General features: G+C 48.8%; 1 protein-coding gene across 1 annotated transcript in view; it reads right to left on the reverse strand.

Annotated features, from left to right (window-relative positions):
- LOC114050662 (protein FAM198A-like) overlaps positions 1-25316 on the reverse strand; it is a 60954-nt gene that overhangs the window by 7513 nt on the left and 28125 nt on the right. The window contains exon 2 of the mRNA XM_027872518.1: positions 8541-9875. Within this exon, the coding sequence (XP_027728319.1) occupies positions 8541-9875 (1335 nt within the window). The remainder of the gene's footprint in view (positions 1-8540; positions 9876-25316) is intronic.

The raw sequence follows: 25316 nt of genomic DNA on the forward strand, positions 1-25316 counted from the left end.
CCTCTCCTTTCCTCCTCTCTGTCTCTCCTCCCTCTCTTTCTTTCTTTTTCTTTCTTTTATTCTTGCTATCTCTGGTTCTGTGACTTTCTTGCTTCATTTTCCATCTCTCTCCCTCTTTCTCTCCCTCCTCTCTCTTCTTCTCTCTCCCTCCCTCTTCCTTTCCCACCAACATTTGCTGATATTTCTCTGCTCTTCACTATTATTTGCACATATGGGCCACAGGCCACTTATTTATAGAGGGGAAAAAAGGGATTTTTGTCCCACAAGTGGTATGTGACACCTCACTTTTTGAAAGCCAGGTTTACTTTGGAAGTCTGAGCATGCACAAAAAGCAGTCACTCAATGGCTTCTTCTGCTCTGGTGTCTGGTTTTTTCTTTGCCCTGCCCTCCTCCACTCTTCCCAGCAGAGCATTGCAACTGCCAAAAAGAACCCAGTCCAACTATTTTCCTAATGATTTATTTTCCAGCTTAATATACACCCCTTCTAGGTTTGCTTGAGTTTCCATTTTCTTGAATGATGAATTCCTGGGTCAGAGTGGACTCTGTGCAAGTGGGAAGTGGCCTGGGTCAGCCATGTTACCCATCCAAGCCTCAGTTTCCTCAACTGTATAATATAGGAAGTTGGACCTTTTGAGTTCTAAATCCTATGACTTATGGGAGCTATGCAAAGATCTGGGCCAACTAAGAGAGAAGAGTCACCAGCACAGAATACTCTTCCTCCTTTCCCTTTCCACCTTCCTCCAACCTTGGATTATTCAGACTCCATCTGGGTCTGGCAGGCAGGAAGAGCAACATGGCTACACACAGCACTGAGGTGGCAGTCACCAACCGCAATCCCTCCAATAAGATAGAGGACCACTAGGCCTTACCATCTGCCCTCCAGACTCTCAACACTGCCAACTGCCCTGCCACTGATACTGTCTATGTCCGTGTCCATGATTATGTCCATGATTTTATGTGCTATCTTCCAAAATAAGATCATGAGTTTATTAAGAACAGGACTATCTCTCTTTTCCTATTGCATTCTCAACGCTTGGCATACACTAAGAGCTTAATAAAAATTTTTTTCATTCATTCACCATGAACAAGTCACTTCATGCTTCTAGATCTCAATTTTCTCCTCTGTAAAACAGAGAAATAAATGAATACATAAACATATGGTGTGTATGGCAAGCAGACTAGAGGATCCTCTGAGGACATAAGTCCACTCTAACTCCTGTGAGGTCTTGATTATGCAAGGCACTGCAGCCTGGCAAAGAACCACAGGACTCTGCAGAATATCCTACAGATAGCATCTGTACAGTACTTTAAGGTCTACAAAATGCTTTGCAAATATTTTCTCATTTAATCCTTGCAACACTGGGAGGCAGGTGCTATTATTATCCTCATTTTACAAATGAGGAAACTGAGGCTAGAGAGGGATGAAGTGATTTGACCAAGGTCCCCATGTCCGAGGCAGGATTTCAACCCTGGTCCCCGCTAGTGCTCAGAAGACTTTGACTCATATACCAAGTCATCTTTATTATTTGTATGACCTCTGGCAAGTCACTGCACTTTTTTTGAGCCTCAGTTTCCTATCTGTAAAATGTTGGATGAAATGGCCTCTATGGCCTTTCCCTGGCTTCCCCCATGCCTGGACTGCTCTACCCCCTTATCTCCACCCCCAGCTTCCTTCAAATCCCAGCTAAATCCCCGTCTCTGCCAGAAGCAATTATCTCCAGTTTATCCCATAAATACCTTGTTGGGGCATAGTTGTTTGCACGATGTTTCCCCCCCTTAGACTGTGAGCTCCTAGAGAGTAGGGACTGAGGTGGTTTGTTTGTTCATTTTGTTTTTGCCTTTCTCTTTCTCTCCAGAGCTTCGAATAGTGCCTGGCACATAGTAGGCACTTTATAAATGTTTGTTGACTGACTGATCCCCAGATTCTAAATCTATGATCCCAATTCGGTTCAATTCCACAAGCATCGGCTAAGCACTTAATATACGCCATCCCCTCATGCTTGGTGGTGGGGACGCAAAGACGAGATGAAACAGAAATAGTTTCTGTCCTTAGAGGGACTTACATTCTCCTGGGAGAGGTAAGGAAGCAATATACACTCAGATCAGTAAAAGAAAAATTTTGTTGCCGTTGTTCAGCCGTGTCTGAATCTTCGTGACCCCATCTGGGGTTTTCTCAGCAAAGATACTGGAGTGATTTGTCATTTCGTTCTCCAGCTCATTTGACAGATGAGGAAACTGAGGCAAACTGGAAGGGGTGAGGGGAGAAAATCATTAACTTGAAGGAATTGGGAGAGACCTCGCCCAGGGTTCCATTCAGTAGTGGGACTCTTTACTCTCCTGGAGTTTTTTCCTGCTGGAGCTGTGCTCAGTTTTGCTGAATGCAAACTTTCCCCCTATCTCAGACTCAGAGACTCAGAGATCCTGCTGAGCAGGCAGATGACCAAAGCATCAAGTTTTCCTCCCACCCCATCTCTTCCCTTCCTGACTCACCCCTAGCAGGGAGCACCCTATGATCTTCCATTCTTGCAAAGTTATTTTTGGCTGTGGAGAGAGAGAGAGAGAGAGAGAGAGAGAGAGAGAGAGAGAGAGAGAGAGGGAGGGAGAGAGGAAGAAAGAGTCTTGGGGCAGCAGGGAGTATTGGGAGGGAGTCAAACACTCTTCATCTCTCCCCTTTCTTTCCCAGTCAAAGGAGGAAATCATCAGCAGTGCCGTCTGACTCTAGATTTCTATTTGTCTCCCTAGAAGAACTCTGAGTCCGCTATTGGCATTGGGAGCAGGTTAGACTAAGGAGGAAAAAGCCACCTTGACCTAGAGCAGTGTGGACTGATTCACCCTTCTGGATCTCTGCTCTAGGAACTAATGAAGGGAAAATTTGCCTAGCCAGGCCCAAGGAAATTGCTTGAAAAAGAGAGAGAAGGCAGCGCTGTGTAGAGAAAAGATCAACATTCATTGTTAAGCTCCTACTATGTACCAGATACTGTGCTAAACACTGGATGTGAAGTCAAAGGATCTGGGTTCATTCTGTCCTTTACTGGCCATGTGACCTTGGGCAAGTCACTTAACCACTTTTAGCCTCAGTTTTCCCAATCTGCCAAACAGATTGGGAAACAGATTATAACAGAAATTATAATAATACCTACTCCACAGAGCTACTAAGAGACACGTAAGATCATGCAGTGGCTAGAGCACCTGGCTTGAAGTCAGGAAGACTCATCTTCCTGAGTTCAAATCCAGCTTCAGACACTTCCTAGCTTGTGTGACCCTGGACAAGTCACTTCACCCTGTCTGCCTCAGTTTCCTCATCTGTAAAATGAGCTGGCGAAGGAAATGGCGAACCCCTCCAGTATCTTTGCCAAGAAAACCCCAAATGGGGTCACAACTGATATTACCCAACAACAACAAAGGGCGTGCAAAACAACATGTCAGCTGTTTAAATTCATAGGATCAGAAATTTAGAGCGAGAAGGGTCACTTAGCCTAACCCCCTCATTTTTAGATATAAGGAAACTGAGGCACAGAGAGGCTGATTTGCCCAAGGTCACATGGGTGGCAGAGCTGGTATTCATATGCAGGTCCCTGGGGAGGGAGATTAAACAGAGCTGAGACTTTTTTCCCTTTAGGACAATTAAGCATTTATACGATCACATTTTTATGCATACAAACTGCTTTTCCCAGGATGCACGGTGGAAGGAGACAGGAAAGCTCCCACTCACTGGCAAGAGCTAAATCCTTCCAGCGCTGGCGTGCTTGGGGATTCTTCCTCCGCAGCCGCGGCCGAAGGAGAGATGAGCCCATCCCCTGACCAAGGCGCATTTGCTCTCTACCCACGTTCTCCTTCTTTGGATTGGTCAGCCCCTTGGAGCCCTGGAGCACTATGGAACTAGGCTCAAAGGTCTCTTTTTGAAATTTCATACTCTTTTTTTTTTTTGGCTGTGGTTATTTCCTCAAAGTGTTCCCAGACTCTGGGTCCACCCGCTTCTCCTGCTGCTGATAGAGATTAATGGCAATCTTCCGCCCCAGGCCATAATGAGAACATGCGTTTTAATCGAGCACCTTTCATTTTATGTGCTGGTTAGGTTTTTCCAGTTCCTGTATCCCTGGGTGGGTAAACATGGCCGCGGCTGCCTTGTAAAGCGTCTCTTTTTCTCGACGGGCTCCAATAATAAATCACCTGTCTCAGTGGGGAACATGGTCATAATCTCCCAAACACCAGGCTATGATTTTCTAGGCAGAAGACTAAGCATCCTTAATCTGAATGAGGGGAATAGAGAAGATGAATCCTGTTTAGAAAAGACTGATTTCCAGCCGCGGAACATGAGCCAAACAGGCAAGACAGCAGAAAGATTCCATTTTTCTATCTCTGAACGGAGGCATCGTAAGTCTCCAGAGGTGGCTCTCCTTTCTACATGGCTGAGACCGAAAACTCTGTCCATGGGCAGCCAAGCATGAAATTGACTCAATCTCCAATTTTAATGCTTTCCCCCAGGCTAGGCTGCTTCCCATAATGCCCTCTAATGACCAAGAGAGGCCGCTGCAAGTGCCCTCCCTTTTTTCTTATATCGCCAGGGTCAGCCTGACAAAGTTACATGAGAGGCAGCAGGAAATGTCACAGGAAGACCTGAGTTCCAGTCCCAGCGCTGACACTTATTGGTGTATACTCCAGACAAGTTATCTGAACTCTCAGTGCCCTCAGGCAACTCCTTAAGACGAGAAGTGGCAGAGAAGACGTTGACCTGCACGGGCAAAGGGATTTTCCCTTCCTTACACCAATGGAATCCCAGGTCCAGGACCTATTCCTACATACATGGAGCACTTGACAGTCTTCAGAGCACTACACAAACACTATCTCATTTGACCCTCCCAAAAATCTCAAGGGGGAAGCAAAGTATGTATCATTGGACAGATGAGGAAACTGAGGCTCACTGATATGCCAAAGGTCACACAACCAGCTGTGGAGCTCCAGGCTTTCCAGGCCCTAGCCTGATGACCTGTCCACTAAGCCACATTAAGAGTTCCATGGAATTGGCTGACCAAGTTGCCAGACCAGAATCTCTAAAACAGCATAATTATGGAATAATGAATAGAACGTTGGACTCAAATCCAGAATCACTTGAGTTCAAACCCTGTCTCTGACACTAGCTACATGTGAACCACTTAACACCTCTAGGCCTCAGTCTACTTATCCCCTAAAATGGGTCAATAATATCATGCCTACTTGTCAGGGTTGTTGTGAGGTCCAAATGAAATAATATATGTAGGTGAATTTGCAAACTTCCCATTGCTATAGGAATGTCTCAAGCTACTTATAATCTAAATGGGAATGAGAGAGAAGGGGGGTCTCTGAGGCATGCTAATACGGGAGGGGTTACCCCTAAGACAGTGAGCAAACCCTCAAGCATTAGCCCTGGCCCCAGACCGAGTTATATCCTGGAAAGTCACCTGATGAGGTCAGGTCCTCATGTACTAAACTGGATCTGCCGTCCTGCTGTCTTCTCACGGGTGAGGGTTAGACCATTACCGTCAGATGTGATAAATAATGATGATGCTTACTGTTCCCTAAAGATGCTGTGAGCTTTCTGACCTGCTGCTGAATCACAGTGTCTCAGACCTGGATGGGCAGCCTTGGGCAGAGTGGCTCGACTTGGAGTCAGGAAGACTCGAGCCTTCCTGACTCAGACACTTACTAGCCGTGTGACCCTGGGGAAATTAACTCCCCCGGGCCTTGGCTTACTCATCTGTAAAATGAGGAGGTTAAATTCCGTGGCCTCTAGGGTCGCTTCCAGCCCTAATCTAGCATCCTATGATTTCTTAGAGTTCAGTCCAGTCCAGGGAATCTTTTTTTTGGGGAGGGGGCAGAGTTAAGTGACTTGCCCAGGGTCAAGATTCAAACTCAGGTCCTCCTGACTCCCAGTGCTCTACCCACTGCACCATCCAGCTGCCCCTAGTCCAGGGATTCTTAAACTGGTGTAGGTGAACTTAAAAAAATTTTTTTAAACTATTTCCTTATTATTGATTTCCTTTGTAATTATATGTAACTTATTTCATTAATTTAAAACTAGGATTCTGAGAAGACGTCTGCAGGCCTCCTCGGATTGCCTGAGGGGCCCATGACACCCTTGGCATAACACAAAAAGGATTAAACCCCCTGGTCTAGGCTAACCAGCACCTTTGAGAAGAAAAAACTCAATGATGAGCAGTCTCCCATCACAGACCTCCCGAGGCAGTCCGTCCCACGTTGGGAGAGCTAATTGCTAACAAGTTTCCCCTGATATTATGCCTAAATCTGCCTCCTGGCAAAGCCCACCCATTGCTTTTCATTTGGGCAACCTGGAGCCGAGGAGAGCAGGCTAATGTCTTTCACAGGACAGCCCTTCACGCGATTTTGAGACAGCTGCCCCGCCCACGCCCAGCCCCCGCCAAATTTTCTTTCACCAGGCTCAAGGTCCCCACTTCTCAGCTGCAGAGTTGGAAGGGACCCCACAGGCCACCTAGTCTGGGCCTTTCATTTAGGAGATGAGGAGACTGAAGCCCAGAGGGGTTGTGACTTGTCCAAGGTCACACAGGTACTGAGAGGATTTGAACCTCAGCCGTCTGACTCCTCCCAGAGTTCTCTCACCATCCTGGCCACCATCTCACAGATGTTCTCCCGCTCATCTAGGGCCTTCCTTACCCCTCCACAATCTGGCTCCCACCTACCCTTTCAGTCTTATTTCAAACCATTCCCCTTCCTGAAAACTCTCCCTGTCAGCCATTCTGCATTCACACCATCCTACCTCCCACTTCCACAGCCTGGGAGTCAGTCCCCACATGGTCAGAATACATTCTTCCTCGCCATCCATCCTTCTCGGAATCGCTGCCTTCTGTCAAGTCATGGCTCAGGCACCACCCTCCTGGACAAGATCCTCTCTGATTCCCCTGGTTGTTAATACTCCCTCCCCCCTAAAAATTCCTTCGTATTAACTTACCTATGTATACATTGACTCCTTGCCAGGAAATATGGCATGTTCCCAACTCTCCAAGCTGAAAACTGCCATCAGACTTTTGGGATACCCTATCCAAGCTCCATGAAAGCATGGACTGTTTTCTTTTAAGCTCTGTATCTTTGGCACAGAAGTGGTGCTTAATAAATGCTTATTGAGTGAATTACTCAACCATTGTTAGATAAGGTACCGCAGATATAAGGAAATACCCCCTAGGGTTGTTGTGAGGCTCAGTTATAATGTGTTTTCAAACTTCAAAGAGTTATAGAAGTAACTGAGGATATATTCATATGTCCAGCTGCTTCTGGTCTAAATGGGGAGGAGAGAGAATGGGCTGTCTAGGAGGCATGCCAGCAAGCCAGGGGAAAGGACATTGGGACTATTGGCTTCCTCCTTGAGGATGCTAGGGATGCCGTGCAGGACAGTGCTGGGGCTGGGGCCGCCATGTCACACAGTTGATTTATGAGGGCTTGACTGATACAGGGTCAATATGGCGGCTCGTGTTGGGTCCTCCTGTGCCTTCAGGACCCTTGTGCTCCTCCACTACAAAGCCAACACACAGCAGAGATGTCTTACACTCAGCTGCAGAAGGAGGGGGGAAGCTACAGCTGGGGTGACAGTGGGGACTTAAGAAGAGGGGGTAGTGCCCAGAACACATCCATGAGGTGAGCAAGCAATGCTATCCAAAGAGAACTGAGCACCTCCCTCAACAGACAAAAGGCTTTTTATACAGAAACCCTTTGGGTATGCTCCGAGATGCTTCTGCAGGATGCATACAGTTTATCCTACCTCTTGCCAAAGCCCTGTTTTTGATTTCCTCTCCAGGGAAACCAATCTTGTGCCAGCCTTGCCCCTGGGTTTTCGAGGAAGGATGGAGCTGTCCAATGCAAGAGCATTTTGCTTGATGGGTAGGGAGAGAAGCAGGAAAGAGGTGGCAGGAGCCCAGGTCTGAGTCCCTGGCACAGGCTGCCTGCAGAGCCCTGTTTGGAGAGCTGCTCATTCTGTAAGCAGACAGCCTCAGGGGTGTAGGAAGTCTGCCACCGTGGCTAGAGGAAGGGGACACTGGGGTTTTGTTCAGAACAGAGAGATGCAGTGTGTATTTCCACCTATGACTGGGCCCCGGGGCTGAGAGACTGAAAAGGAAGACCCTGGCGGCCGTTGACTGGTAGGCCTCCATGGGCGTCCATCCATCTTGGTCCTCCTCTCCCCTCCCCATTCTCCCTTGCTCTGGAGATCCTGCTCCTGGGAAAAGCTGCTAATGGATGTTATCTCCCCATTAGACTGTGAGCTCCCAGAGGGCAGCGAGCTTTTTTTTGGCCTTTCTTTTCCCATCTCGATCTCTGCTTCCTTCCCACATCCATTCCCAGCTTCCTTCTCCCACCCCGTGCCCCGAATGGGTCTTAGGAAAAGGCAGACTGGTCACTGTTCCCCCCAGGCAGACCCCTTCCTTAGCAGCCGCTCCTGGAGAAGCAGAGGTCCGTGAATACCTGCCAGCAATAAGCAAACCAGTCAATGACCGATCATCCTTCTGTCTCTCCTCCCCCGCAAACATTCCACCTACCTGTAGGAGGAAATCGAAGAGGGCTAGCTGGGCCCACTCAGTATGGCGGACGCCCAGGCAGGGGGCCTCCCCCAGCATAGCCCCGGAGCCGGCCATGCCGCACCGGAGCCGGAGCAGGGCCTGGTACTGCAGCCATCCCAGGGCAAAGGAATTCTGATCATGGTTACTGTCGTTCAGGTGCCAGATGTCCGGGGCCCACCAGACCACGGGACGGGGCTCTCCCCTAGTGAAGCGGTAGGGCAGCAGGGGGCTGTGAAAATGTCGGGCCACCACGGGCAAACTGCGGTATAGGCCCAGCACCCGGTCCAGGTGGAAGGCAAGGACCTCATAGAGGTCCCTGGGCCGTTTGATCAGCCCACAGAGCCCCTCGGAGCACAGCTGACCCAGGTCAGGGGATCGGGCATTCTGGACCTCCTCCACAGAGAAGCCGACTCGGAGGACCTGCCCGTGCCCGGGGACCCTCGCTCTGCCGGTCACCTGTCCACGGGCCAGCAGCCTCATTTTCCACACATCATCTGCCGTGAACCACGGTGGGATTTCACCTGCCTCTGCATGGCCCTCAGCCGTCCCAGCATCGCACCACATAGAGCCCTGAAGCTCTTCCACAGAGCCTGGCCACGAGCTAGCTGTCCGGCCCTGGGCCCCCAGACCCCAGGCCTCCTTCCCAGCCCCAGCTGCCTGAACGTCTGGGTCATGCAGGGTGGGCCTACCCTGACCGGGTCTGGAGTCCTCAAGGCGGGAAGTGACGGCGGGTCCTTCCAGATGGGCACCAGGAGGGACTTCCTTGATTGGCAGCTCTGGGAGGTGGTCATCACGCCAGACACGTCTCAAAGCCAAAGGGCCCTTGGCTTTCTGGCCCCTGGCATCCTTCCTCCCCAGAAGAATGTTCCTGGCCATGTCCAGGTGACTCTGGGCACCAGAGTCTCTCAGAATGGTGGTGCCACCGTCACCACCAGTGTCCCTCTTGGCCCGGCCCAGGTATCTGCTGGACTTGCCAGGATGGGGACGACCGTGGCCTACTCTACCTCTGGAGCCTCGATCGCCCTTGCAGACCAAGCTGGAGTTCTTCAGGGAGGCCCATCCTTCCCAGGGTCCCACAGGGGCCAGCTTTAGACCTTGACTGGAGCTCAGAGCCTCTGGCCTTCCCAAAGGAATAGTCTCCATCGCCCTGAGGGGTCGGCCAGCCCGGTGAGGAGACTCGACAGGACCCCCAGGGTCACGGGCTGGGAGGCCTGGGGAGAAGCTGGTGAGGGCAGCCACGGACAGGGCCAGGAAGAAGCAAAAGCCGGTGACGGGGAGTCTCTTCCCACGCAGCCTTCTCCAGAGCCAGGAAGCCTAGGAAGGCAGAGGCAGAGAGAGAAGTCTTCAGAAGAGCGACTTGAGTCTTGGAGCACAGGCCAAGGAGGCCTGGCTGGCCCTGAGCTCAAGGACAACAGGGATCAAGGACTCCAAGATCTTGGGCTGGGGGTCATCCAGTCCAACCCCTCCTTTTACAGATGAGGAAGCTGAGGCCCAGAGGGGCAATGAGCTCCCTAAGGTCCCATATGGTAGAGTAGGGATTTTTAACAATCAGCATTTATTAGGCACCCATTGTGTCAGGAACTATGCTTGGTGCTTGGACAAAAAGACAGAAATGAAATAGGCCCTGCCCTCAAACAGCTTATAGTCTAACAGCTAGTCCCAACTCCCTCCAGGGACCAATCACAGAGTACTATTGACCCACACCGCCATTTGGATCTCTGAGGTAGTTCAATCTCAGCCATGGGAGACTGGCATGATAGAGTGGGCCCAAAGCTGGGGTTACAGTCTGAGCTTCTGCGGATGGACTCACAGCGTGGTTTGAAGCAAACTTGTTTTGCTTTATTGTTCTTGGGGGTTTTGTGTGTTTTCTTTTGCAACACGGCTAATACGGAAATAACTTTGTCGTGACTTCACAGGGATAATTGAGATTTCACTTGTCTTCTTGGGGGGTTGGGGAGGGGCTGGCGGGAGGAAGAGAATCTGGAACTCAGGATTTTAAAAATGAATAGTAAAAAATTTAAATGTAATTGAGAAATATTTAAAGAAATAACATGTAATTTTACATATCTATATCTTTTTTTAAGAATCCAAGGTTCTGGGTTCAAATTCTAGGCCTGTTGCATACTTTCTTTGCGACCTTGGGGTGGTGATGATGATGGTAATGCTGGTGCTAGCTAGAATTCATATAGCGATTCAAGGTTTGAAATGTGTTTGGCATATGTCTTCTCGTCTGAGCCTCAAAACGGCCCTGGGAGGTAGGGGCATGATCATCCCCATTTTACAGATGAGGAAACTGAGGCTGAAAGCCATTAAATGGCTTGCTCAGTCATATAGTCAGTACGTGTCTGAGATAGGATTTGAACTTGGGTCTTCCTGACTCCAATTAGGAAAGACATGACTAGTACAGGTCACACAAATTTCAGAAAACAACTTTAACCCATAAAATGGCCTGATGAGCTGGGCCGACAGTCAGGTTGGGCAGCCAAGGCAGGCAAACTTCTCACGGTTTGTCTCGGGGAAACAAGGCTAGAAACCAGGTGTCACTTCCCCGACCTCCAGAGCCTTCCTCCTCGGTCACCCTCCCCATCAGCGCCCCCTCCCGCGTCTCCATTCTGTCTCCCAGCCTTTTGGACCGCAGCCTCACCAGCATCCACATCCTGTGGCTGTATCCAGGAAGGCCTGAATCTTCTCATCCCTTCCCAGAACAATCCGCCCGCAGAGCCCTAACAGGGGCCCACCAAGCCTCATTTGTGGCTTCTGGAGAAGCCCAGGCACATTCCCCTTTCTTGGCTAATCAAACCGCGAGTCAGAGGAGATTGCAAGTGAAGCCGAAAGGCATTTGTCAGCATTTCCCTGAAAAATGCATCCAGTGTCCTGCCTGGCCTTCCTTTCTCTGCCCAGCCCCCGCCCAGCCCCATCCAGGCTCCCAGGCTTCTGAGCCTTAACGTCCTCCACACCCATGACTGGCAGAGAGGCAGAGAAGGGGCCTCTTGGGTCACGTGGGTCTGAGCCTCAGTTTCTCCAACATAAAACAGGGGCAACATCACCAGGTTCATCTGCCAAGTTGCCACCTCCTCCACGTGGCCTTCCTCGATTCCTGTGCCCCGCCCCACCCAGCCACAGTGGAAAACAATCTCTCCTAAACATTCCCTGGAGCGCGTTGTTATGCCTCGTATTGTATTACACACAACTGTATGACTATTTTCTCCTATAAAAGTTTCTAAAAGACAGTTTACCTGTCGTCATAGAGCTTAGGGTCCAGTGGAGGATGTGACACATAGCAAAGCTCTTTAATACAAAATAATATGGGGAAAATGCAGCAGAAGGTTGTAGGGCGTAGTATTTGAGGTCGGGTTGGGGGGAGGAGTCATTATTGATCGGAGATCAGGGAAGGCTTCCCAGAGGAGGTGAAGTGGCAATGGGGCTTTAAAAGACGCCACACCCTTAGGAGGCAGCCAGCCTAACCCCCCTCATTTTACAGATGAGGAAACCGAGGCCCACAGAGATGAAGTGACTTCATCCTAGGATCTTCAGATTGAAAGTCAGAAGGGACCTCAAAAGCCATCCAGTCTGACCCCCCCCCATCACTTTACAGATGAGGAAACCGAGGCCAACTTGTCTAAGGTGCATTAATAACCATAACTAGGAGGGGATTCTAACTCAGGCCCTCTGACTTCAGAGCCAGTGCTCTTTCCAGGGCCTCACGAAGTCTCCAGAATCACAGGAGGCAATTCTGAGTATGATGGGGGGAGGGGCAGAACGCGCGGGACGGCTCACTTGTGCATCTCGCAGCTAGCAGCAACGCTGGAAAGGTCTCCATGGCAACCGTGGGCCGCCGAACCGCCTTGTGGCACACGCACACCATTAAACAGAAACAAGCCTTCTCTATCAAAGAGAAATCTAGTTTGGCATTTTACAGCCCCGCCCAGCCCTGCAAAGCCCATCAATGTATCCCGGGCTGAGACAGAACCAGCCCGTCCAGTCCCTGCTGCCGGCATCGTTGAGCTGAATAAGGAGAGGGGAGAGTCAGGGAACAGGAGAGAGCAAGAAAGCCCAGTGCAGGTTTCAGAAGTCTCTGATGGCGCATTCACACACTCTCTCCTCCCTCTCCTTCCCTCTCTCTCCTCCCCCTCCTCCCCCATTCTTCTTCTTCTTCCTCTCTCTCTCTCTCTCTCTCTCTCTCTCTCTCCCTCTCTCCCTCTCTCCTCCTCCCCCTCATCCTCCTCCTCCTCCTCCTCCTTCTTCTTCTTGTTCTTCTCTCTCTTTCTCCCTCCTTCCCTCCCTCCCTTCTCTCCTTTCTTCTCTCCTCCCCCTCTTCTTCTTCTTCTTCCTCTCTCTCTCTCTCTCTCTCTCTCTCTCTCTCTCTCAATTTTAGGGAAAGCCTCTAAGACCCAAATCACAGCATGTGGAGTTGGCAGGGGCCTCTGAAGCCATTGAGCACTCTCTCTGCCATATTCCTGACCTGTGATCATCTAGCCTCAGACTGAAGACCTTCAGTGATGGGGAACTCACTAACCCACAGGCAGCCCATTCCATTTAGGTGACTCTAATGATGAAGAAGCTTGTCCTAGCGTCAAGCAAAAGCCTGTCTTCTCCCTTCAATTTCTACCCACTGCTCCTCATTCTGCCACCTTAGGTCAAGGGGCCCAAGCCTACTGCCCCTTCCACATAACCTTTCAAACACTTGAGGAGGCCGTCTTCTCATGCAGCCTTCTCCAGGCCACTCATCCCAGGTCCTTTGGCCCATCCTGCTCTGAAATCTCCCCATCCGCCCATGTCCTTCCTAAAATGCGGGGCCTCGAACTGGACTTGGCCTGGCAAGGTCAGAGGTCAGCAGAAAGATCATCTCCTTCTTGCTGAGCACTACAGACCATCACTGGGTTTGAGAGATGGAAGGGGCTGTGGCAACCACTGAACCCAACAAGTGGTCCCCAGGCCTCAGCTTGAATACCTCCAGTGATGGGGAGCTCACTAGCTTCAGAAGCAGTCATTCCAGTCTGGAATAGTGCTCATCATCCAGAAATGGAAATCAGTACCTGTTTCTGATGATGACAAGAACAGATTCTTAGTACCAGGACCTGTGTTCAAATCCGCCTCTGACACTCTCTGTTCAGGTAAATCACTGAATGTCCCTGAGCTGGTTTCTTCCTCTATAAAATAAGGGGATTGGACTAGACCAGGGGTTTTATAAATATCTTGATAATTGCAATTTAATGTGACTGATTTCCTTTGTGTCCTGTGAATTGTTTTATATATATATTATATATATATATATATATATATATTTAAAAAATTATCCTGAGGAGTCTGAGGCTTTACCAGACTGCCAAGGGGGTCCATGGCACTGCATGGTTAGGAACCCCTGGACTCAAGGTCTCGAGGTCCCTTCCGTATCTCAGTCTATGACTCTGTGACCTGGGAAACACGAAAAAGGAAACCTGGTTCGTGCAGGGGCCCCCAGCACGGAAAAGAGGTGGCCCCAATGCTGAGGTCCCTAGACTCACCTCTGCCTGGTTCCCTTACTAAGTCGCCCCGCTCCCACCAATCACTCAGCAAACATTTCCTACTATCTGTTAGACACCTACTATGTGTTAGACACTATGCTATAGAAGCCGGGGGTACAAAGACTCAAATGAAATATTCCCTGCCCTCAAGAAGACTGTACATGCGCACGCACATGTGTGTGTGCACACACACAGGTGAACGTGTGTATTTTGGACCACATCTACGTAAATTCACCGAAGTAGATATAACTAATAGTCTCAGAGACCAGCCTGGGGACAGTGAGGGGGTAAGTGATCTGCCCAGGGTCACACAGCCAGCGTGTGTCAGAGACCAGACTTGATCCCAGGTCTTTCTTCCCAATTCTGAGAACAGCTCCCTACCTCCAAACCACTTTTTACCACAGAACTCCTCAAATTGCCTTTTTTTGTAAAGGGAAAAAGGACTTTTCAGAGAGAACGGCCATGCGGCTCCCCAGCAAATGAGCCAGAGCAGCCGAGGTCCACGTGGCTGAGCACCGCGGGCCCTGAGCTGGGGCCACTGTCCCCAGCAGTGGTATTCAGAGGCCACCACACAAAGGCGTCAGGGCATGCCAGGAATTCCTGTCTTCTTGGAGGCAGACAGGAGGCCCTGGCAGCCCAGCCCAGCCCTAAGCCTCTTCACACAAAAAGGTTCTTTCCCCCAGAAACCCAAGACCCGCCCAGGATGGCTTAACAAACCTCCAAAGCCTCCCGAGCCCAGTGCAGACAGTATCTGATCACCCCAGGAGTCCAAGCATAAGTAGTGGCCAGGGGTCTCCCCATCTCACAGAAAGAAAAGAAGGAAAAAGAAGATCATAGGAACAGAGCGTTAGAGCAAGAAGGGACCACTGAGGCATTATAGTCCAATCGTCTCATTTTACAGGTGGGGAAACAGAGGCCTAGAAAGCTGATGTTACCCCCTAAACAACTCCCCTTGGGTCCCGAGAGAGGACTGAGCTCCACAGGGCCACTCCACAGGCTACTAGGACAGGACTTCACGGGGAATACTAGCTCACACTTCTCTCGGTGCTATGTAGGAGACAGAGCGGTATACTGGAGAGAGAACTAGGCTGGAAGTCAGGAAGATACAGCTTCAGCACCAGCTTCTGACCCATTCTGACTGTGTGCCCTGGACAAGGCGCCCTCTTTGTGCCCCCAGCAACTCTCTGGGTCCGTGAGCCTCAGAGAACATGCCAACCTCCACGTGCGGAGGGAGCTTCCTCACCTGGGAGTTCCTTACATCAGTGAAATCTCATGTCCAGTCCCTGTACCTATTCTTGTATTTTGTGCCAATTCTGCATGTGTTTGTACATGAACATGTGGTTTCCCCTAATAGATTGTAAGCTCTTTGAAGACAGGACTTCTACTTTTGCGTTTGCATTGATACAGGGAGGTTTTCCCCTACCTATGCTGATGAAATCACAGGCACAGGTGAATAAAAGGGAACGAGGAAGCGGTGGGGGACAGGGGAATGGTTGGTCCTGAAGAGGAAGTGAGAAAATGTGCTTCCCTCTCCTCTTTGCAGAGGTGGGGGACTATGGGTATGGAATACAGCATTCACTGCCAGGCAATGACAACATTGAAGCGTTGGTTAGTTTTGCTGAACCACTTTTCCGCCTCCCCTCTTTCTTCTTTGTTACAAAGGAGGATTGCTCTTTGGGTAGGGCAGGGGGGAGGGATATATTTGGAAACAAAGCAATGTCAAAACCAAGGGCATCAATTAAAAGATTAAAGAAAAAGAAAACATTTTTTAAAAATCCTCCTAATTCTTTAGTTCTTTACGCTTTATAGAATGCTTTCTTTACAATAACTCTGTGGGCTAGGTGGTGCAAGCATCATTATCATTTTATAAAGGGGGAAACCGAGGTTCAGAGAAACGGAATGACTTTCCCAGGGCCACACAGCTAGTAAGACTGGGAGCACAGATTTGTAGCCCTGGCTCTTCCTGCCTTGTCCCGCTGCCCCACCCCCACCTGCACCCCCACTCCCAAAGCCTGGCTCCGTCCCTGTGCCGTCAGCTCCAACATCTCTCTTGGAAAAACTCGTCCTTGCCTTTACCGGGTTTCTAAGAGACAGCTTGGAACTGAGGCTTCACAGGACGCAGGAAACCCTGCCCAGCTTTGCAGTGGAATGCATCCTGCAGATGGATGGCTTCTTGGAGCTGTCCAGGAGGCTGCCCTTGAAACCCATCCGTGTTTCCAACTAGATCCAAACAAATGCAACAGCTCATGTATTAAAAGTCCGCGGTGGGGTGGGGAGTGGGGGAGGGCTGTGTGGCGAGCTCCGACCTACGGATTACTTAGTCATTCTCAACAAATGATTATTACATGCCTACCCCGATGAGGCACGGCAGGGAAGATAAAATCATAGAAACATAAAATCTGAGAGCTGGAAGCAAAATTGCCGCCGCCTAGTCCAGTACATAAACAAAAGGCACCCCCACTATAACACCCTGAGCAATGATCATGGAGCCTCCAAGGTGAGGAACCCATGTGCCAAGCACTGTGCTAAGCGCTAGGGAGGCAAAGAGAGGCCAAAGCTTGGCCCCTGCCCTCAAGAGCATGCATTCTAGTGGAGCGACTATATTCAATAGCTAGGTATTTCTCCGAGATCTATACGATGTACATGGAATCTGAAGGAGCAAGGTATCACGCCCTGACAAGGCGTTCCACTCTGGAACAGCTCTGACCAAGCTTCCATTGACCTCGTTGTAACTCCGTTCTGCCCCTCAGGATTCTTGGGGTGCTCCTGAGAGGCAGACCTGGTTTTCTAGTGCTATAGCTTGAAAGCCCCATCGGGTACACTTCCCTCCATGATTATCAATTGATATCAATCAGTCAGCCAGACTGGACTTGGATTTAACTGGAAGTGTTTATCACAATCGTATGATTGATACGAAACATCTCTCACCCCAAAGTCTCCCACCAGTGCACAGAGTCCAGGGTCCAACTGTCCGTGTGGACTCTTTGTGCCTGGGCTGGGGTAGAGCCTTCCAAGCTCATAGTGGTCTGACCAGCCACAGCAGAGCACACTGTACCTGAATCCCACTGTGGGGATGTCATTTTGGTCCTCTTTGAGAATAAAGGACAACAGCCACACAGCCCAGGGGGAAACGGACTAGAGCGTAGGCAACATTCATTGCAAAGGGGTGACTCATAGTTTTCACAACATGTCACGTTTCATATGACAACACATCGGTTCTTTTGCTAGAATCCTCAAGATGTCCCTCCTAGGGTTTCTTAAAAGAACAAGCTTTTTGCTTGGTTGCTTGTAAAGCCTTGAATCTGCCTTTTCTTCCCATCTTATCTCTGGTTCCCTTTGCAGACAGTGCTATCCTGAAGATATGCAAACATACTGATAAAAAGTGTATATCCTTCAGTACTCTGAAGTTCAGCAGGTCCTCCTCCAGCCAAGAGGGTTGGAAGGAGCAGGGCATGAGAGACCCAGCGGCTGAGGTGCTCATTCCACCCCCTCCCCCATAAGGCAATTCCTTCTAAGGAATCCTGAAGGGACAGAATAAGTTACAATGAGATCAACTGAAGCTGGAGGCTTGCACCACGAAGCAGCTGGACACTTGAATCCCTAGGTTCCAAAATGGTTTGTCATTTTATAGACCCACAGGGGGAAACCAAATTTCAACAACCAACCTGAACATCCTTCCTGTGTACCATTACTCCCATTCAGTCAATGGTTTTCAGGGACATCTAAATTAATTGAGTTTTCCCACGTTTAGTCTAAAACCTTTGAGTGATTAATTCCACAGAGGAGTGTCTTCCCTTGCTTAAAACATCAAAGTACAGCACCTTAATATTTACTTTAAATGGGGGTGGGGGAGATTTGGTTGTTTGACTCCATCAGCTCCTACTCTTACAATTGGTCCCTAGTGATAGCCTACTGATATTCTATATAACGTGGCCACTCTCTGTAGATGTTCAGTACACACTTTCAGCTCCAAATAGGTCTCGGAAATTTCTTTTAGTTCTTTGCGCCTCAGTTCTCTCAAAAGTTTGATAACTCATCTTCACAAGTCCTTCAGATTATAAAGAAAATTCCATTTAGAACACCAGCACCTAAAGCCTTCAGGAAATATGTTTTACCATCCTAACGGGCCCTATGTTTTCTGTAACATGTTGGTCTTCATCTTTTTTTCCAATGTGCTCTGCTCTTGGGCTTGTACTCATTTAGCTGCATGTCCTTTCTACCCAGTGCATCATCTCTTGTCTCTTCAAGATCCTTCCATCTCCTCACCCTCCAGAAAAGGGATATTGAAATCTAAAACTAATGGAGGAATGAGGACATGCAGAAAAACTTGTTTCTTTTTTTTCCAAAAAGAAAAAAAGAAGGAAAATATAGTTCCAAGTTGGATCCACATCCTGGATTCTCAAAGACTTGTATCCCACTGGGGAAAAATAAATCAACTTTTTTCTTAAAAGAACAAACTTCTCTGATCATCTTTGCAGCTATGCTTGGTTTCCAACAACTGGAGGAATGTTGGCAGCTCTGTGAGCTACATAAGGAGAAAGGCTTCAAAATGGCAAGGAGGAGACTGGATGACCTGCTTTGCAGAGTTTCCCTAGGCACATTCTTGAAAAAGGATACACTAACAGATCAGACTGGCAAAATGCCGTCTGAATAGACATAGTTAATGAAATCTTTGCTTGGAAATGAAGGGAAGGGGAGAAAGGGAAGGTGACATTGACAAGTCTAGGCAATTGCTCAACAGATGGAGCAAAGTCTATTGTTTTTGCATCTAATGTGCATTCCAACTGAGCAGGAACTCCCAGAGCCACCCATTCCAACATTCTGCACACCATCTAGTCTTCTCTGCTGTGCTCCACCCAGCTCCGTGCTCAGTTCAACCTGCCGGACACTTACTAAAAAGACAATAATCATAATTATATGGCATTGCAAGGTTTATGAAGGTCTTTGTAAACATTATCTTGTTTTATCCTCTCATAGATAGACCCTGCCCTCAAGGACGTTCCATTCTGCTAAGGGATACATACCCCATGTATCTAGATGAGTCACTACTAGGCATTTCAAGGAAGGAGCAAGAATAAACAACTGGCAAAGTACAGAAAAAGCTGCCCAGAGCAGCTAGCCGTTAAGCTGGATTCCGAAAGGCAGAGGTGAGGAAGGAGGGCAAATGGTGTCTGCATATTGACAGAGGAGGTAGCTAAAATACCAAGTTAGGAGAATAGCTGGCGCCATTTGGGCTGAAATATAAAGTACTCAGAGTGGAATCACACGATATGACTAGAATAGTATGGTGGCCTCAGATTATGGAGGCTCTTAAGCACCAGGCTGAGGAATTTGTATTTTATCTTGAAAGTAATAGGGAGCCAGTGAAGATTTTGGAGCAGGGGAGGGTCATAGTTGGACCCGTGCCTTAGGAAGATTATTTTTACAGTTATGGAAGAAGGATTTGACGGGGGAGATGCTGGGACAGGGAGACCACCTTGGGAGCTATGGTAACAGTCCAGCCAAGAAGTGATGAGCCCTAGGCTAAGTGGAACAGTAGATGTAGATGCTGGCTATGTCACGGAGGCAGAAGAAACTGACTGAGAGTTGGGACGAGAGAAGGAAAGAGCCCGCCTCATTCCGAAGTTACAAAGCCCAGGAAAGTCTTCCTGCAGAAGGTGATCCCTGAGCTAAATCTTAAAAGAAGCTAAGGAAGGGAGGAGAGAGACGCGAGCATTTTAGGCATGGAGGACAGCTGGCAGATGCAAAAGTGTGCATCTTGTAGGAGGGACAGAGGATAGTGTGGCTGGATCATGGAGTGTGCAAGGGCTGTAAAGGTCTTCACAAATGGGATCTCACCTTCTCCTCACAGGGCTATAGTCCCTGCCCTCAAGGAGCGGAGTAAAGTCTTAAAAGAGGCATCCTTAACCTGGACTCCGTGAACTTGGTTTTATTTAAGTAGCTTGATAACTACATCTCAAACTAATTGGTTTCCTTTATAATTCCATGTTCTGTGCATTTAAACATTATTTTGGGAAGAGGTCTGTGGGTCATGAAGGATCCATGACACACCAAAAGGCTATGAATCCCTGGTTTGAGAAGATCAGAAAGATAGGAAGAGGGAAGATTGTGAAAGGACGGAAATGCTGAACAGATGAGTTTATCTTGGACTCTCCAGGGAACAGCGAGCCACTCAATTTATTGAGGGGGTCGGGGTGATGTGATCAGACCTGTACTTTGCAGTAGAAACAGAGAGATTTAAAGAGGAAAGAAAGGGAAGGGATGAATGTTGGGACCTTCTTGTGGAAAAGAAGGAAGGAGATAAAAATGGAGAACCCAGGAAGAATGTTAGCCTTGAGAGGAGAATGGTCATCTCTTCCACAGAGACTAGAGTGAGGAGGAAGAGAGGAAGGGGCAGATGGGGAGGTCAGGAAGCTCGGGTCGAATAATCTCAATTCTTTTTTAATTGCGAAGGAAACAAAGTCACCTGCTGACAGAATAGCCTGGGAGAGGAGAAAGGTACTTAGAATAGGTGCTTGGATGACTCATTGGGAGCCAATCAGGGAAGACTAAAAGGAAAGCCATGCAGTGAGAGCCTGGCTCACACACACACACACACACAGATTATATGTGTGTAAGTATATTTGTATGTGTGTATACAGATATTGCATCATATATGTATGCATATGTGTGCATACATATACATACGTGTGTGTATATAAACACCTTCAAGGGGAAGGATCGAGCAGATGGGGGAACCAGGAAAGGCTTGTGGAACCCAGGTCTTCCTGGTTCTGACGCCAGCTTTCTATTGGCTTCACCCTCACCCACTGCCGGTCATCTTCAATATGATTATTCCTGTTTCTCTTACACAGTGCTGCCATCTGCCCTTTTCCTCACCCTTTGCTGGTTTCCTTGTGAATGGCCACCTGTAGGCTGCTTGGTGAAGTCTGTCCAGACCCAGGCTGGCTTGGGGGTCTACAATGCCCTAGGAATTTGATGCTTTTTTATCCTACTTTCTAACTCACTTAAGGTTTGGACAAATTGGAACAAATGAGGAACCTTCTAAAAGGCTAGATAAAAATCACGTGTCACCATCCCGTGTGTGGCCTCGTTAACAACCCAAGGGCTTGCCATGGTTACTTCTGGGAAGTGAGGAGTAGGAGTCAGGGCTAGTGAAGTCACATGAGAGAACTAGCACCCCCAGTCCAGAGGGAGCTTTTAAGCAGAGAAAGTGTGTGGAGGGAGATCCCCAGAGCGAGGACGTCTGTGGTGCCCCCACATCTTGTTTGGCCCCAGCAAGGCTGGGCTCACCTCCCTCCCATCTGGGCAGGCGATCCAGGCGGCTTGTCGCCAAAACAACCTCAAGGCCAGGATCTCTTTCTCATCTATGCCTTTGTAGGGAGCCAGGCATTCCTTCCCTTTGCCATCATCATCATCCATTTCAAGCGTAAGAAAGAACTTCCCTCTCACTAACTCTGGCCAGGCTATCATTTGTTTTCATAAACATCAAGGAGAAAGGAGGAAAACATTTAACCAAAGAAAGAGGATGGTTGCTTACCAGCCCAGGGTTTGTCTTCCCAAGCCTCCTCCATCAGGCCCAGCTTAAACGGTTTTCATTTGGGGGCTGAGGCTCCCTCTGAAATAATAGCTCACATTTTTATGGCACTTCATAGATTCAAAGCACTTCCCTCCCCTCCAACAGTCTTGTCGGGAGGGAGGTAATACAGCGAGGTGGTACAATGGATAGAGTATTAAACTTGGAATCAGGAAAATCTAGATTCAAATCTAGCCACAGACACTTGCTAGCTGTGTGACTCTGAGCAAGTTAACCCCTATCTGCCTCAGTTTCCTCATCTGTAAAATGGGGATAACAGTACCTACCTCACAGGGTTGTTGTGAGAATCAAATGAGATAATATCGCAAACCTTCCAGTGCTCTGTGAACACTAGCTGTTATTATTATTATTATTATTAGTGTAACTACCATCGCTCCTATTTTATTGATGAGGAAACTAAGTCTTAGCAGTGTTCAACAACCTGACCGTGGTTATAGTGCTAGTAAAGATCTGAGCTAGGTATGGACATCAACCCTTCTAGTACAACTCATGGCTCAGGACTTCCATATTTAGCTACTGTCACGTAGTAAATTGGTGGAAGAAGCAGGAGATAGACCAAAGATTTACAAGGACTAGTCTCATAAATCATTTTCTTTAGCTGGCACCTCCCTACCCCTCCTCCCCTTAGCCCCCACTCCCACCTCAGGCTTCCCCTTGGAAATCTCAGAATTTGTTTTATTTTGTCCTCATCCAGATGTCCCCTAGTAATATCAGAATATGCAGCTCGTGTGCAAAGCCTTAGAGATGTAGGTAAAAAGGGTCTTCATCTCCTATGCAAGCACTCAAGCCAACAATACATACCGGATACAGGACAGCTTTTCACTACATGAAGAGAATGCAAAACAACATGAAGAACTCAGAGTAGCCGGAGCACGATAAAAAACAATTTGTCTCCCTTCAGTGAGCACCATCCACCTCCCAAGGATATACTGCAGTTAGTGCCTCCAGACATGTAGCTTTAGCCAGGGATCCAACATGAACCAGCTGAGCCAGATTAATGTACTTTCAATGGGAGTATTTATACCTCAGAAATTGACTTGATTTATTGATTTGCTGATTTTCTAGACTTAAGAAAGTGATGGAGAAAATGTTACTAATACAGATTAATTGTCAATTGTATTAGCTGTATCTTTTTAGGATAATTGGTTATTAAACATTTACTAGCTCATGCCTGAGCAATGCCCTGTAGATCATACTCACCTTGAAAGGGAAATAACCTTGTGGATGCAACAGAAAAAACCCACCACTCTCCTATGAGCTCCTCACGACGCCCAGGGACCATACTGCTTCCCAGATTTATAGTACCATCCTAAGGCCTAAGGTGCAGTTTCAGCTTTAATAAAAATGAGAAAAGCATGTTCTCTACTTTGCCAGCATGCTAAGTGCATCTGAAATGTGTTTTAGGCCCATCCTCAAAGTACTGAAGAATTCTTCTTGTTGTACAATTTGGCCATGAATCATGGACTACCCCATTCCCAACCGGGCACCCGGTGGGTAAAAAAAAATGCCCCAAGGAGAGCATCAGTAGGGTATAAGGTATCACCATTGGTCCACATAAGAAGTGGTGTAAACAAGATCATTGAGGGCACAGTAGGTTGGAAGAGAAGGTTGACCAGTCCTCTAGAGCAAGGGGTAACAAACAGACAGCCTGAGTGATGTTCTGGAGCCTGTAGAATGTCCAGAGACTCAAAGGAAGGCCCTTGGGGAGGACTTACAGCAAAGTATGGACGCAAAATGCAAAGCACAAGGCATGTGTGAGTTGAGATTTCCCCAGGGAGAGAGGTGCACATACCAATGAAATCACGGGTGCTTTGAGAGACTGGATGGTTCAGTGGAAGGAGCCCCAGCTTTGGAATGGGGGCCCAGGATTCAAATCCTGACTCTTTCACTATGTATGCAATATTGAGCAAGTCACTGAACTGCCTTGATTTCCTCATCTGTAAAATGAGAGGGTTGGCTTGATGTCCACGTGGGTCCCTCCCCATCCTCAGTCTAGGATCCTATGATCTCTGTGAGCCTGGAAGGTTAAGAAGGATTCTAAGAAAAATAGAGATGAGGCAAAAAAGACGTTCCATACCTGGGTAACCTGGCTTTGCCTGGGCCTCTCTGCAAATGGATCAGGTAATGACGCCTCTGGCCGTCACCTCAGAGGACTAGTAAGCTACAGCAAAGAAGACCAGTGAGTCTCCTCAGGTGACACTTTTTAAAAGCAGCTCTCCAGAGCCCCAGACCTGCTCCAATGACCAAACAGCCACCTCCTCTGTGCCTCCACTCAGCAGACACAATGGCTGGCAGATTTCTCCACCTCGTTCCCATAGAACAGGCCAGGGCAGAGATTGAGTTACAGAGAGAGTGTTGGGGGGGGGTGTCTCCCCAAGCCAAGCCAGGGGGAGTCTGATCCAAAAAGTGCCTTGAAAATTGGCCCTTGGGATTTTTCAAGCAAAGCCTTCCCTGGAAGCTAAAGATGGAGAAAGGAGATTGCCAACGCTGCTCTAAGTGAGTTTTCTCAAGCAGACTGTCTGGGTAGTGCAATGTCAAATAACTGTGGTAGACAGCCTGAGAGCTCAACGTTTAATGGAAACAATCAGGCAAATGGCCCGTCCCAATCAGGTGACCAGAGACAGAATAATGAAATAGAAACCCTGGTAGTGGGGCCCAGGAGGACTGGAACCACAAGGCCAAAATAGTGGCCTGGGCATGAAGGGAGGCTCCCTATCACGGAACTCAAAACCACTGTGAGCCTATGTGCCACGAAAAAGACTGATCAACCAGCTGGTCAAGTACTCTTTAAGCAGGTACAGAGCTGGGCGATGGGGATAAAAATGCAGAAAGTAAGGCAATCCTGATATCAATCTATCAGCCAAGAAGCTCCTAGGGTGGGCATGGGGGGAACTGTCCTGGGCCTGGAGATACAAAGGGAAGCAAGATGGGCCCTCCTGCCCTCAAGGAAATTCCATTCTAATTGGGGGAGAAAGCACGTCTACAGGAACGGGGATGAGGGAGAGGTTTGCTCTTCAGGGAAATCCCAGGGATGGCGAAGGGGAGGGACTGAGGGCAGCGGCAGGGCAAGAAGATGGACAGGAGCCAGTGGGGGGGGGGCCAGGATGGGTCTTGGTATGGGGAGCAGAATCCCAGCACCCCAGGCAGAAGCTGTAATAGCTAGAATACCAGGTAGGAGGTAGGGGTTGTAATGCAGGAGTAGGGCATGAAAGTAGCTGAGGACCCTGGAACCATGGCCAAAGACGGACCTACTGTCCAACAGGCCTCAGGAAATGCTTGGGAACCCTCAAAAGACAGGAAAGTAGGGTGGCTGGTGAAGGTGACTGGCAAGGGAGTGGGGTGGGGAAAAAGCGGCATGGGAGGCGAGTCAAGACAAGGCCAATCCTTTCTGCAAATTGTGACTTGAGGTTAAATCTTCCACCCACTGGATCTGGCACAGTAAGAAACTGTAGGCGGCCCCTGCTCAGTCTCTCGTACCTGCTAAGATCTGGGGAAGAGCCAGGAGGGTACACCTGACCCAACCCCACTCTGCCCCCAGCCCGAGGGCCCCTCTTCTCCAGGAGTGACTTACGTCCAGACCGGCCGTCCGGGGACTGGCTGCGGAAACCCCACTCGAGGCCCAGTGACTGCGGAAACCCCACTCGAGGCCCAGTG

This window comes from Vombatus ursinus, unplaced genomic scaffold (assembly GCF_900497805.2).
Source record: "Vombatus ursinus unplaced genomic scaffold, bare-nosed wombat genome assembly UNPS02014799.1, whole genome shotgun sequence".
Classification (NCBI taxonomy): Eukaryota; Metazoa; Chordata; class Mammalia; order Diprotodontia; family Vombatidae; genus Vombatus; species Vombatus ursinus.